This window comes from Leopardus geoffroyi, chromosome D3 (genome assembly GCF_018350155.1).
Source record: "Leopardus geoffroyi isolate Oge1 chromosome D3, O.geoffroyi_Oge1_pat1.0, whole genome shotgun sequence".
Taxonomy (NCBI): domain Eukaryota; kingdom Metazoa; phylum Chordata; class Mammalia; order Carnivora; family Felidae; genus Leopardus; species Leopardus geoffroyi.
In genome coordinates, this window is record NC_059339.1 from 29,651,369 (window position 1) to 29,665,302 (window position 13,934).

Here is a 13,934-nt window from a genome sequence, read left to right on the forward strand (position 1 = left end):
GCCCTATGGCTCCCTCAGAGGCTCCTTAGGGATTCCCCTACCCACCCACCCCCCCCCACCCCATCCTGGCTGAGCCCTCCTGCATGTAGACGAACCTCTGGCCAGGACACCACCCTGGGACCCAGGTCCCAGTTAACCACCCAGGAGCAAGCCCTCTCCTCTGAGTGTGTAGAAAGGGGATCACAGGAGCATGGGAGTTCATGTGTGGAAACACTCCTGGGGCCTAGGAGCTGAGCCCCCTATGGACACCACCTCTACCCATTTCCCACCTGACAATCAGGGAGGAGCAAAAGATGTGAGCCATAGAAGATAGAAAGTTCCTTTGTTGCTTTTTTTAATTTTTAAATTTTCTTACAAAAATTTAGGTGTTTACCAATACAGTCTTATTTTGGTTTTGTTTTTAATGCTTTTTGTCAGTGTTCTTCTTCTGTTTTTAAGTCACAAACAGCAGGCACTAGGCAGCAGTCCCCCGCCGCTGCCGAAGGTCAGTCCCAGAGGTGTGACTCAGGGTTCCGGCAGACAGGATTGGCAGCCATGGCCTGGGCCAGAGTCGCTCAGAGAAAGCTCCTGCCACACTGGGCTCCATGTATCCGAGGGCAGGGTGGGGGCAAGCACAGCCTGACACCCACCTCACTGCCTCCAGAGCCTCTCTGCATGGCCAGCCCCTGCCCGTGTTCTGTCTGCCATGCAGGGTGAGACTCAGAGCCCAGTGGATCCCCTCCATCTTCCAGAGTTAAACTCCTTCCCTGAGCCCCCCTCCCTGCTAGACTCCTCTGGGGCCTTGCACATACAAGAGCACACTCTTTTACATCACCAGCCCCAAAACAAAGCCCGGTGCCTTGTCCTGCCACCTCCCTGGGCCCCACCCTGGCAGCTCCACTGGCCTTCTCTCTCTCACTCACACACAGCACCATGTCAGTAAACAGCTAACTCAGCCTAAGGAGTTAGGAGGTGGGGCAGGAAGGGAGGTGTGTCCAGAATGTCCGGCCCTGGCTCCCAGGCGAGAGGCGCTGCCAACCCCTGGCGCCAGGGGGCTCCAAGCTCCACAGCAGGGTCTGTGAGGGCCGGCCCTGGAGTTCCCTTCTTCCCAAGATCAGATCCCTAAGAACAAATGGCTGGGCCCGAGCCCTAAAGAGGGAGAGGGGGAAGGTTGAGCAGGGTGGCCTGGTGGCTAGGTGGACCCCTCCACAGGCTATGCCAATGAAAATGTGGATAAAGGCGGCTGCTATGAGTGGTGCAGGCTGACCCCAAGAGTCTGGGCATCAGGGCCAATCTGACTTGCTGGTCCGGGGGGGGCACTGTGCTTACGGCATTTAAATGTGAGGGGACCATCCCTGCTCTCTGGCCTTATCTCCTCTGGGTCCTTGATAACCTGGGCTGGGACTGAAGACCGAGGGAAGCATGTCCCTCTCCGACCTCAGCCTGTCCATAAAATGGGCATTTAAGCCTGATGAGTTTGAAGTCAGGGTCCCACCAGGGAGCACGGAGGGAAAGAACATGCAGCCAGCAGAGATTAACAAAAAGCCCCTGCCCAGAGGACGGGAAACAGTTGAATGAAAAACCAGACGAGAGAACGTACCAGGCATGCAAGCTAGACCCAGGAGTCAACGGGCTGAGGCTTAGCGTCCCCCACGGCGTCCACCAGCCTGACCGCAGGCCTGCTGGGCCCAGGCGGAGCCTTCCTGCCGGGGTCGGGCTGCAGCGGACGGGCAGTGGGCAGGAGGGCGTTAGAGGCAGAATACAGCATGTTAGTCAGTGCTGACAGGTTGGGGCTGGGCCGCTCAGCGGGTAAGGCCAGAGACAGGGTGCACAGGAAGGGGAAGCTGAGCTAGTGTGGCTCACATAGATGCGGAGTGACACGTGGACACACACAGGCCTGTGCCCAAAGCCAGGGGATTGTCACAGAGTGGACTGGGAGGTGTTGTCATGGAGGCAGGACCATGGTGGGCCCTCACCCACTGCCCACTCACACACATAGGCAGAGAAAGATGAAGAAGACACACTTGCTCAGACTCCCCTGGCTCTGTGCATTGTTCTGGGCAGTGTCCCTGTCCCGTGCCCCCTCTCTCCCAGTGCATGTGAGCTTCAAGTCACCTGTACCCATAGACTGACTCTGCTGGTAATGTTCCTGAGGCGGGAGAGCCGGTCCTCAGGCTTGATCTCCCAGCCCAACTGCCTTTCAGATGAGCTCCACCCCAGGCTGACTGGGCAGCCTAAACTCAGCACCTCGCCGGCGCCCCTCTCAGGCAAGCCCTAGCTATGCCACATCTCTAGGCACCTGCCCACAGCCACTTACTTTCAACGGTTCCTTCTCGGAGGCCTCCCCCACAGGGTCACTGCCTCGAGCCCTCCGCTCCCTCCGGTCCACAGTAGAGTATCCATCTTGGGGTGGGGACATGAGGGGAACTCTGAGGGGCAGGCACCACAGGAGCAGATCTCCCTCTCAGCCCAGATGCAGGGGGGCCCACCTACCCTGCCCCAGCACTGTGCGGGAGGACTAGGTCAGGTCTTCTCACGACCCCTCCCATGATGGTGGCTCAGAACACACCAGCCCCCACCCAGTCCCCCGCAGCTGGCAGGCCAGACCCCAGCTAGGCACTGACCCCTCCCTGGCTGTCCACCCCCCTCACCAGCACCGCTAAACCAGATCTCTTCCAACCAGCACCTCCTTGGAAGACCTCTCCAGCACCAAACACACAAGACAAAACCACCTGGCCCATCTCAGCACCTCTCCCCTCCTCCTCCCCAGAAAACAAGACGCCCTGCATTATCTGCACTCACCTGGGCCAAGTGCCTCCATGGGGATCACGTCCCGGCTGCCCGGTTTCTCACCATCTGCAAGGCACAAGCCAGGTGGCTGGGGATACAGTGCAGTGGGGATACCAGAACAGACAGACCCCCAGCACAGCTGGCCTCAGGGACTCTTCGTCACTAACTTCTTTGCACCATTCTGCCAGGCCTCTGTCATTGACAGCACCACCCCGGCTTAACATCAATGTGGACACCATGGGTGTAGAGGTGGTAGGAGGCTGCAAGCCAGGAAAGCTCCCTCCACACCTAGCCCTCACCTGCCTTGTCACTATCAGTGCCCCTGGGTAGAGGAGCATCTCATACCTTAGGGATAGGTTTCCATGCCCCCACTCGGTACTCACCAAGGCTCCTGTCCACCAGTGGCAGTGTGCTGTCGTCAAAGCCTCCAGGACTTGGTGCTCCTTTGGGTCCCTTGGCAGTAGCAGTGGCTGACTGTGTATGAGAAGAGGTACACAAAACAGACAGGATAGGGTGCAGGGTTAGGGGCACTCCTGTGGGGGACCTGGCCTGGAGAAGTGAAAGAGGGAAAGAAAGGCCAGGCAGGCCGCACCTGGAAGCGCGCCTTGGTCCAGCCATCTTTCTGTAGGGCACCACGCAGCTCCTTGTAGCTCCATACAGTCTGTAGCACGTGGGATGCGGCCTTCGCCTCACGTACTGATTGGCTGCAGCCAGGTCCAGGGCGGGGTCAGCAACCGGCCACGCCCCCCTCCCACTGGGACCCCACCCTCCCCAGGCCAGGCCCTCAACCACCTGGTAGCGCCAAGTGCCACCAGCGCTGGAATGCCTCGGGCCTGTAGTAGTGAGCGTGCGTTGTCCAGGCTGTCGGACACGATCTCGTGGATGGTGTTGAGCACAGCCACCACCGTGTCCTCCTCCAGGCGGGCACTAGGTCGCGCCGGAGCCTGTGCATTGCGCACGTTCCGCACCAGCTCCGCCATGGCATAGCTCCCTGAAGGACAGGGGCAAGTGTTAGGACACGCCTCTGCTCACCCCAGCGGGAAGGAAGGGGATTCAGACGGGGCCTCCACGAGGAGAGCCCCAGGAAGCTGCAACGTCACCTGCCGTGTACAGGGGATAGGCTCTGAGACCATTCAGGAAGACATGAGCTCCAGTGGCTGGGACAGAATGACAGGGGCAGGGCTGGGCCCTTGACCTCCCCACCCTGCCGGTCCCTCTGCCCCTGCCCGTGGGACCCCAGAGCAGACCACCGGGCTCTGTATCCCGGCTCAGCCCCACCAGTGTTCTCACCAATGAGGTCCTTGTTGCGCCGGTCCAGCGAGAGGTTGCGCAGGGCAATGGCAACAGCGCGCACCACCTTGTCAGTCTCGGACTGCAGCAGCTCCACGAGCACCGGAAGTCCACGCTCCTTGCGCACCGTGGCGCGGATGTATGTGGCCCACTGTGGCAGTGGAGCAGGTAGGGTGCTCAGCACACTCAGGCATGCCTACATGCCCGGGCACTTTCCCACCTGAACCCTGGCTGTTCCCTCTGGCTGGACCCTCCTCCCTGGCATGACAAAGTCCTACCCAAGCAACTCAATTCTACCTCCAGCTTGCATCCTTTGTGCCCCAAACCGCCCGGGACCTTGAACCTCCTGGACCTCGGGGAGACATGGTGTCCCCTACTCTCCCTCCCAACCTGGACAAAGTCAGAGGCAGGCACCAACAGGATACCTAAGATTTTCTGTCCCCTCCCTACCAGGCTTGGCCTCTCACCATCCAGTTGCCAGCGCTGAGGTTCTGCAGGGCGCCAGCGGCAGCCTCCAGGGTGTTAAAGTTCCGGCTCTCCGTGAGGAGGGAGAGGTAGAGACGTACCACCTCGGGCTGATACAGCAGCTCAAAGCCTGGGCACAGAGCACCCACCACCCACAGTCACCCACACCTGCCCCCATTATCCCCTCTCCTCCCAGGGTGAGAGTCAGCTGGGGCCAGGGATGGGTGTGGTGCAGTGAGGGAAAATTTAACATCAATGCATTCACTCTTTATGGGCCACCCAAGGGAGAAGGCATTCCCATTTCATGGAAGAATAGAAGCTCAGTGAGACGCAGTGGGTCTAAGTGAGGTCACTGTTCCTTTGCCCCTGGTGCAAAAGAAATGGTACTAGACCTGCCTGGCAGCCAGAGCATCCAGGAGGTCAGGGGTAGGGAGGGAGGTGGCAGCCAGGGTGGCTCCCCTAGCAACGGGACTCAAACTCCCTAATAACAGAGCCAGCCCTCCCATGTAGATAGGCTGTACAACTAAGAGGAGGAGCCCTAGCAACAAGACCCACCCTCCCTAGCAACAGGGCCCTGTTCCCTCCTATGTAACTAAAGCTCTGTCCAGTGGCCATCCCTAGCAACAGGGCCTGCCTTCTCTGTCTACAACCTGCTCAACCACTCCCGGCTGCAGCAGAGTTGCCCCAAGGCACTCAGAGAGGAGGGCCTGAGCAGCCTTTCAGCTGGCCTGTACCCAAACATTACTCCCTCTCCCGGGTCCTCCCACTTGACATTTCATCACCCCCTCCGCATTCCTCATGCCTCCTTGGTCCCTCTACTCCAGCCTCCCTGGGATTCCTGTTCCCCAAATGCTCCAAGAAAGTCCCCCATGCAATGTGTTACCCCTCAGGGTGTTTGCAGGAGCTGGTCCCACTGCCTGTGATGCTTTCCTCTAGACCTCCCATGGCCGGGGTCTTCCACCCTGCTTGGGGGTGTCTGGGCTTGCAGGGTGGGCTGTGGCTTGGGACTCACTAGGGCAGATCTCTCTTACTCAGGCTGGATTCCCAGTGCCAGCACACAGGGCTCCAGACAGGGGATAAGAAAGACAAACTGCTCTGCCCCCCGTGTGATCAGCCTCTGTACTAGATATGACTATACACCCCAACTCCCAAACCACCCTGAGTGAATGTGAGCTCCTCAGCTGATACTGGAAGGTCCTGCCCACCTGGTCTCTGCCCTTCACCGAAGGCCTCACTCTAGCCCCTCTAGTCTTTCACATGCTGTGTGACCTTGCAATCGCCTGGCCTCTCTGTGCCTGTTCCCCCCACTGCCTGAAGTGACCCACGGAACTGACCCTGATTCTGAACCCTTAGCAGGTGCCCAGGGACTGGATGGTCCTCTGGGGAACCGCATACCTGTGGTCCTATTTTCCATCAGATCCCCAAGGCCCTTCAAGCCTGTTTAGTAGCACAAAGCTTCACTACCTGGATAGGCCTGTGCCTGAACTCTGCCTCTACCCACTCACCTTTGGCAGCCTCAGTTCGCTTGGGTAGGTCTAGCGTGTCAAAGTTCCGGTCCATCTCACCATCCTTCTTCCCTGGAACAGAGTAGGGGGAGGTGAAGCAGACTGCAGAGAATGGGTGTGCATCAGGAGGGCTGGACACAGCACTTTCCTTCCTGAAGCAAACCCAAGAGCACCCCCAAGAGGCCTTGGCAATGGAACACTATTCTATGTTTAGGTAGGCAGGGAGGGCCGGAGAAGGGCAGTGGTGGCAGTGGGGACTGTGGATGTCCCAGCCTTGCCCCCAGAAGCCAGAACTCATCTCCTTCAGATGCTGGGAGCAGCACTGCAGACCACCCAAAGGCCTTGCAGCTGCCAGGAGCTAGGAGCCCAGGCTGGGTGGTAGGTAGGTACAAAGCTGAGGATGTGCCTGGTTGAACAGTAAAGCAAAGATGGGGCCAAGAGTCCTAGCCACAAGGAAATGCCCACCTGGGGTCAGAACCTGGTCCCAGGCTCTGCTGGATAAGAGAGACCTTGGCCCACAGGCTGAGCCCCTACAGCAGCCCCACCTAACACTTGTCAGCCTCAGCCTGCACACCTCCATGAATGAGCTCGCTATCTCCCACTCACCCTCATCTCAGATGAGGGAGCTGCTTCTCCTCTGAAAAGCAGCAGAACAGAGTTCAGATGATCTGAGATCCCAGCCTCATGGGGGCTCTCTGTCGTCCCTCTAAGCCATATATTGCCTCATTCCCACGGACAGACTTTGTTCACTGTTACCCCTGGGGACGAATATACCCAGGCCCTGCCGCCTCTTTGGCTCTTCCTGCTCCAGCTCCAGCCCTGCAGGGATAGCTGAGTCTGAAGTTATAGAGGAACAGCCTGTTGGCCTCCCAAAAGGTCCAGGGCTGACATTCCTGCCATTGTCATGCCTACACAGTTGTCATGGAAATGGCTGCTTGGAGAAGGGACTGGGGATGGGGCAGGGCCCTGAGACTGGACTGCCCTGCAGTTGTCATGGAGATAACTGCCTAAACAATAGGGCAGGGGGCACCTCCCTGGTGCCCACTGCACCCACCAGGCCTGGACAGCAGGACAAACAGGGACTCACCTTGATGGAACCACTCCTCTGGGCAGCCGGAGGAAGCACAGGAGAGAGGAGACGAGCCTGAGTGGGCAGCAACCCCCCCACGCCCTCCCAGGAGGCCTCAACTTCCCACTGAATACCCTGGGTTGAGTAGATGGGTCATGGAATCCTACCGGGATTACTTTGGAGGGCTGAGTGCCAGCAAATGGGATAAGAAAGGGGAGGCCTGGAATCAGAACAGGTCCACATGATGGGGAGGAGTGGGTGAAGGCAGTGTACAGATGTCACCCGGCAGGTGCCAGGGAATGCAGATCCTGGAACCTGTACCTAGCAAATGCTGGTCAGGATGGTGTGAAGGCAGGGTGGGGTGCTGCCCTCAGGGCATCTCAGGGTCTTCAGGTGCTCTGTGAATGCCAGGAGGCAGCATCGTCTTTGGTACTTCCCAAACATGAACCCATAGAACCCTTCTCAGAGCTGAGGGACCGAGTCTAGGCAGCAGCAGGGACGCCACACAGGTTCACTCCTGTCCTCCCCTGGGGGACCCACAGTGCAGATGAGAGAACGCCGGCCTGTCAGCTGGATGACCCAGAGGGCTGGGCCCAGCCTCCGAGGCTCCCGGCTTCCCCACCTGCCCATCAGGAGCTGACCAGGTGGTCTCTGGCTTCCGTGCCTGCCATGGGTATGGAAGAACTTTCAGCCTGGGGTTGCATGGGGAGTCCTAGAATGGTACCCCAGTCCCTCCCACACACCTTTGGCCTTCTTGCCACCGAAACAGCCAGCGTCATCCCGCTTCCGGCGCTGGGAGCCTGCAGTACCGCCTGGGGGCCCAGGCTCAGCCTCCTGGTACCTGTCGGCCCCAGGCACCTCCTTGTGCACATGGTAGGACAGGTTCCGCATGATACACACACAGTTCTCCACCGACTGTGGGGAGAGGAGAGTTGATGGAGCAGGGCCAGGTGGGCACGGAGACTGCTAACCTTCCTGGCGAAGACTGGCCACAGCCAGTGTGCACAGAAGGAACCAGGGATGCAAAGATGGGAAGGCCTAAGCTAGGGGGCCCATGTGGGTAAGAACTCCCAGAGAAGGGCTGAGAAAGAAAAAAGGTGGAAAACACACTGTGTGTAGGACCTCATCCGGGGCTTCGGGAATGTCCACTTCAGTGTGACCACTATGAGATGGTCCATGCCCAGGGCGCTGCCCCAGACCGGTATGCCTACTCCCCCTGTACTGCCCAGATAGTTTAGGGCCCCCTGGGTCCGGTTCCTGCTCCATCTTCCAGAACCCTTTGTAGGAAGCTATGAGACTGCCCCTGCCCAGGACCTGCTAGAGCCCTCCCTGCCAGGCTCCACCCACCTTGTTGTCCGTGTCCTTCCTGCCCACAGCTGACTGCAAGGCGTGCAGCAGGGCGTCTACCAGCCCTTCACATTCCCGGAGGCGGCGCCGGGCCTCTGCACCATCCGAACTCACGTTCCTGGGTGGCCAAGAGCAAGCCCTGTGACCCCTGGCTCCCATGGCAAATTCCCAGCCCTCACCTGGCTTTGGGGTCTTGTCTTCATCTGTAAAACAGGCTCTGACACCACCCTGTTGGGGCTACTGACAGTGCCCTGACCACTGAGACCCCAGGAAGGAGCCCCAGCCTGGCATCTGTATGGCACAGAAGGCCTTCTCTGATGACCGGCTGAATTGGAAATGGGCAGAAGTGGCTCCAGAGGTGTGAGTCCATTTGCAGGCAATTATGGGCTTTCCCTACCCCAGGGGCAGTTCTGGGCTCCACCTTACCCTGAGGTGAGGACCCCATAGGGCCACGGGGGTACATCCTGATGGACAGGCAGGACAGTGGGGAGCCAGCGCTGCCTGTGGGGACTCCACAGGGAATCCCAGGGTGGGAGGGTGAGGGCAGAGGTTACAAGGAGGTAGAATGAGGCCTCTGAGGCCACCTGAAGATGAGGGTCCTGGCTCCCCCTACCCTGGCTGTCACAGTGATAGGAGAGTGTATCAAAACTGAGCAGGGCTGGGGCCATGGGGTACTACACGACAGCGTAGCAGACCTTGTCCAGAGGCTGCCTTTGGGGATGAGTACAGCCTCATCAGGCCCCATTCTCAGGACTCAGGCAGGAACTGTGGTATGGCTGTGAAGCTCCTAAGACTTGGGTGGCTAGTTCTCTTCCATACTTTATAGGACATGAGAACATGGCTATTCCCAGTTTTGCATGTAGGCTCTGGTGCCTGGCTCCCACCTCCTTGACCGGGAATAGCCCTGGGTGACCTCATAGGGAATGCCTAAGCCCAGCCCCCACCCACACCTCAAGCAGCCTGATGTGTTCTTGAAGACTGTTGTCCACTCGGCATCCCTTGGCTTGGAATCCTCGTTGGGCTCACGTTCCCAGCCCGAGTGGGGCACAATGACCTCATGGGTTAGTGTCTGCAGGCCGTGATCAATGATGACCATCTTCAGGGGCTCATAGGATGACAGGTTCCAGAGTGTACCTGCAGGATGCCATCAAGCAGCCAGTGCTGACCACACAGGCAGTGACCTCCCTACCTCCCCATGTGACCTTGCTCAGGACCTGCCCCATCCTTCGTCAGCCCTACATCAGACTAGAAGATAGGAAGTGACAAAAGCCATGAGGAGTCTTGGGTGCCTACCCTGGCCCAGGCAAGATGTGCACAGGCACTCAATAATAGCTACTGGCTGGGAGGAAGCACCAGAGGGGCTGGGACACAGAGGAAGGGCTGGCAAGGAGCCTGTGGCTAGACACACAGGCTTCTCTTCCTCCATCCCTTCTCAACCTCATGGGTGGATGGGACTACTGCTCCATTGGCTCTACCCAAAGTGGTCATGTGACCCTATCTGGCCAATTGGGTCCCATGAGGCACAATCACTCACCACTGCCCCACTGGAGGGTGGGACCAAGAGGCTGGACCTGGAGAGTACAGGGACATGGGGGCAAGTGGAGAGGGGTCCTGCCTGAGGGGCAGCAAAGTCCAGAGATAGACACACTGGGGACCACTCAGTCTGAGCCTGATGCCTACCCCCCAGCAGCTGGGACTCCTGACTAAATGGGTGGTGTCGGGGGGGGGGGTGTCTTTTTCTGGCCAAGCCTCGCTCTCCTCCTCCCTGAGGGATGTGGGGAAGCCAGGTACCACTCACCTGTGACGAGCTCTCGAACCTCATTGTCCCGGGCAGCCCGCAGTAGGCGTACCAGGGCAGGCACACCGCCACAGTCGCGGATGGCAGCCTTGTTGTCTGTATCTCGGCCATAGGAAAGGTTTCGCAGTGCCCCACAGGCCCGCCGCCGCACCTCTGCCCTTGGGTGGTCCAGCAGAGCGACGAGCAGAGGCAGGCCCCGCAGCTGCCGCACACGTCGCTTGATGCCCTCATTCTCAAAGCACAGGTGTTGCAGGTAGGCAGCCGCGTTGGCTTTCACGGGATCCACGGGGTGCCGCAGCATGGCCAGTACCTCTGGCAGCTCAGGGTCCCGCCAACGTGGCTCCTTACGGGCGCTGTCCACTGAGGGCGACCGCCGTACCACCCGGTCCAGGCTACCCAGGCTGCCCCGTTCTGGCTGGGCCAGGGGTGCTGTCGCAGCTGGAAACGGGGGCCGCTCCTCCATCAGCTCACCGCCATCATCTGCCACATCCTCATAGGCCCTGTGCAGGCAGGCAGGGCACATGAACATCTCAGCACTGTCACAAGATGCCTGCTCCAGAGTGGCATCAGTATACTTTCTCCAGGGGACCATGAACCCATTAAGGGCAGGGATAGGCCAATAACCTCGGTATTTGACCCCAAGCACCGAGTGGGTGCTGAGAGTCATGACCTAGGCCAGCAAGAATGGACTCCCAGACAATGATGGAGCCAAACACCAGCCAATGGTTACCAAGGCTTGCATCAGGGAGCTCACTCACTCTCATCTCCATGCAGTGTTCCCCAATTCTGAGCTAAATGCGTTTCTATGAAACATCTGTGTCCATGACTGGGAGTCCTGCCTTTCCATGAGGCCCATCTCTGCGATGCAGGATCTGCCAGGATCTGCAGGTAAGAGGTGACCCTCCCCTGCACACAGCCATCCTGGTGGGACTCTTATGAGGGGCATTCAGGCCACCAGTCCCCCAGAGCATAAGATGTCTCTGTGGGTTGTCATCATCAAACCCACTTCCTAGGGCAGAGATTAAGGCTAGGAGGGGTCAGGTGTCTTGTCTGCGGTCACACAGCACAATCCATATGAAGGCTGTGATCACGTTCCCACTCTACAGATAGAGGAACTGAGGGCAGAGACGACAGAACCAGAGCCTGTGCTGGGAAGAGTTGGGTGGCTTAGGTTCTGGCTGCTTTTGTAGGGGAAACTGAGGCCCAGGGACTGGGCACTGTCACTAACCTCCCTAATGTCCTAGACCCACAGGGAGGGTACCAACTGCAACTCCACCATCCCAGAGGCTGCCCTATTGCTGTCTTTGAAAAGAGCTCAGTCCAATTCAAACTAACATGTGTAACTTAGCCCTGGCAGCTACACTTCCTGTGGAGGATTCTCTGGTGGGGGAGTGGAAGGCAGACTTCCTGGAGGCAGTCAGTGGCCGGACACAGGGTGCTCACCTGGTGCGAAAGCCACGCCCACACTCAGGCCTCCTCCTAGTGGCAGTGCCATAGTCAGGCTCCAGCTCCGGGCCACCCTCGTCATCGGCAGCCAGGCTGCGTGTGTCATCCTCCAAACCATATGGTTCCGCCTGAAAGCGCTCGGGCTGGGAGCGGCCGGCTGGCGGCACAGGCTCAGGGCCTGCAGGGAAGGCCTCACGTCGGCCAGGCAGTGTGAAGCAACCATCCACAGGGCCTGGGCCAAGGGGGCCACGTGGGGGCCGCACACCCAGCCCACGGGATAGACTGCCGTAGCTGGGGACATCACGGGGCTCAGTGCCGTCGGTAAAGCTGCCCCCACTGCTGAGGTAGGCACGGGAAAGCGTGGCTGCTGGGCCACCCCCACGTAGCAGGAAGTGCCGGTCCAGGGGGCCATCTGCGAAGGGGCCTAGCGGGGGGCCGCCGTCCAGCAGGGGGAGGCCATCTGGGCCTACAGGCACTTGGCGCACTGTTCTCGTGGTCACCGTCTTGACCGTCTTGGTGACCTGGTGGGTAAGTGGGTGGCCAATGGGCTGGGCAGCCTGAGAGGCCTGGACACTGCCCCAGCAGGGCCAGGGTGGCCTAGATCTTCCACCTGAGCAATAGGTGGCCCCTGGGAGGCCACTCTATAAACGGAACTATGGCTACACAGCCTACTTGCCCATTGCCTGGGCCCCGCCATACCTTGGTCTCAGTGCGCCGGGTAGTACCATCTTCTGATGTGACAATGGACACGTGAGAAGTAGGTGTACCAGGGTCCTCCTCTACCGTCACAGTCTCCTCCAGCACCTCGGGCGCCTCTGGCATTGTGGCCAGCGAGGCCTGGCTGCCCGGACTCTGTTCCTGGGCAAGACGGGGGCTGTCAGTGTGAGGAGCCACAGTTCACCCGGCCCTGGAGTGCAGATGCTTGTACTGGCCTAGATGCCAGGGGTGCCTTCATCCTACCCCTGGAACCCATGGACCCCAAGGCCTGTCTCAGCAACAGCTAGTGAAGACAGCAGCTCCACTCTTATCTCTGAACACCATGGGTGCCCTGGGGGCTGACCTTCCCCAATGCTGGGGCCTCCTTGGGCTGAGTTGGCAGATGAAGCCCCTGACCCCAGTAGTGCAGTCTTGGGCAGCCCTGTCGGAGCTGCAAGGTTCCTGGCTGCTACAGGTTCCTGGTGGGGCAAGGAAGTTGGTGGGATCTGCACGTTGCTCTCCTGACATGGCTCACTAGCCCTGGCTGGGCCCTCCCAGTATCCTGGGCCTCCTCCCTGACCCACCCCAGAAGCCTCCAGTGCAGAGGCCTTGGGATAACAGTTTCAGCACTGCTCAAACTGTGCACTGCTCAAACTGTGTGACTCCCTGTGGCCACGCCCAGGCTCCCACTGTTCCCAAGGCCAGCTAGACGCCTTCACAGGACAGAAATACCCAGTTCCCAGAATGCCCAAAATACCCTTGCTCCTTCCGGCCTGGACACTCATGGGGTGTTGAGTGGGCACAGCCTGGCCCTACCTCATTTGGCCCAATGGTTGGTGCCCCCCCCCCCGAAATGCTGAGTGTTCTATCAGAGCCCAGAGATGGTGAATTCAGGCCGGGTGTACCTAGTTGGTCCTTGACAGGAATCCTGGTCCCCTCCCCACATACCTCTCCCCAAGTCTCTCCAACCTCAGTCACCCACCTCATTCCCAACCTGCAGCCCCCCCTTGCCTTCCTCTCTGCAGGAGCTGACCATGGTAGAATTACAGGCAAGATGGCTCTGGACAAGGCCCTCTTAAGGCCCATATGCCTATGGCCCGACTTGCCAGTGGAGAAACTGAGGCTCAAGGAGGACAGGCCAGTCCATAGCAGAGCTGAGCAGACTCCTGCTGTGCTGATTGGCAAAGGGGCCTGAGAGCCAAAGTCTATCTACCCCTGGGCCTCTGACTACATGGGTCCTCCACACCATGCCAATGTCCTAGGATAGCATCTGGCCAGGATGGGTAGGGGCTGAAACCCAAGCTGCAGTGGGCAGGCAAGTGGGGGCACATTCCTGGGCAGCCAGGGCCAGGTCAGCAGGAGGACAGGACCTGCTCTGTGGCTCAGATACTGTCCCTTGAAGGATCAGTCCCCCGTCTGGGCCCCAGGCCTCTGAGGCCTACACAGAAATGGAGCTGAGGCCCAGGGAAGGCCATACTCATATCTGCCTGCCACCAGACCCCTACTCTGTTCCTGGCCCTGGGCCTGAGCAGTGTGTAAGGCTAAGTGT

The 13,934-nt window shown here is 59.2% G+C and overlaps 1 protein-coding gene across 8 annotated transcripts in view; it reads right to left on the reverse strand.

The window, feature by feature from the left end:
* Positions 1-312: 312 nt before the first annotated feature.
* ARVCF (ARVCF delta catenin family member) overlaps positions 313-13,934 on the reverse strand; it is a 49,698-nt gene continuing 36,076 nt past the window's right edge. For 2 of the 8 annotated variants that reach the window (XM_045458966.1, XM_045458973.1), the window contains 17 exons: positions 12,389-12,547; positions 11,687-12,210; positions 10,244-10,743; positions 9,396-9,579; positions 8,446-8,563; positions 7,842-8,013; positions 7,117-7,134; positions 6,030-6,101; positions 4,527-4,654; positions 4,060-4,210; positions 3,562-3,760; positions 3,362-3,473; positions 3,153-3,243; positions 2,782-2,835; positions 2,297-2,382; positions 1,580-1,696; positions 313-1,128 (listed from right to left, as the gene is read on the reverse strand). In XM_045458966.1, the coding sequence (XP_045314922.1) occupies positions 1,592-1,696; positions 2,297-2,382; positions 2,782-2,835; positions 3,153-3,243; positions 3,362-3,473; positions 3,562-3,760; positions 4,060-4,210; positions 4,527-4,654; positions 6,030-6,101; positions 7,117-7,134; positions 7,842-8,013; positions 8,446-8,563; positions 9,396-9,579; positions 10,244-10,743; positions 11,687-12,210; positions 12,389-12,547 (2,673 nt within the window). In that variant the 3' untranslated portion in view covers positions 313-1,128; positions 1,580-1,591. Of the gene's footprint in view, positions 1,129-1,579; positions 1,697-2,296; positions 2,409-2,781; positions 2,836-3,152; positions 3,244-3,361; positions 3,474-3,561; positions 3,761-4,059; positions 4,211-4,526; positions 4,655-6,029; positions 6,102-7,116; positions 7,135-7,841; positions 8,014-8,445; positions 8,564-9,395; positions 9,580-10,243; positions 10,744-11,686; positions 12,211-12,388; positions 12,548-13,934 lie in introns of those variants that run through there. The other 6 variants (XM_045458969.1, XM_045458967.1, XM_045458968.1 and 3 more) reach the window with 6 other exon arrangements.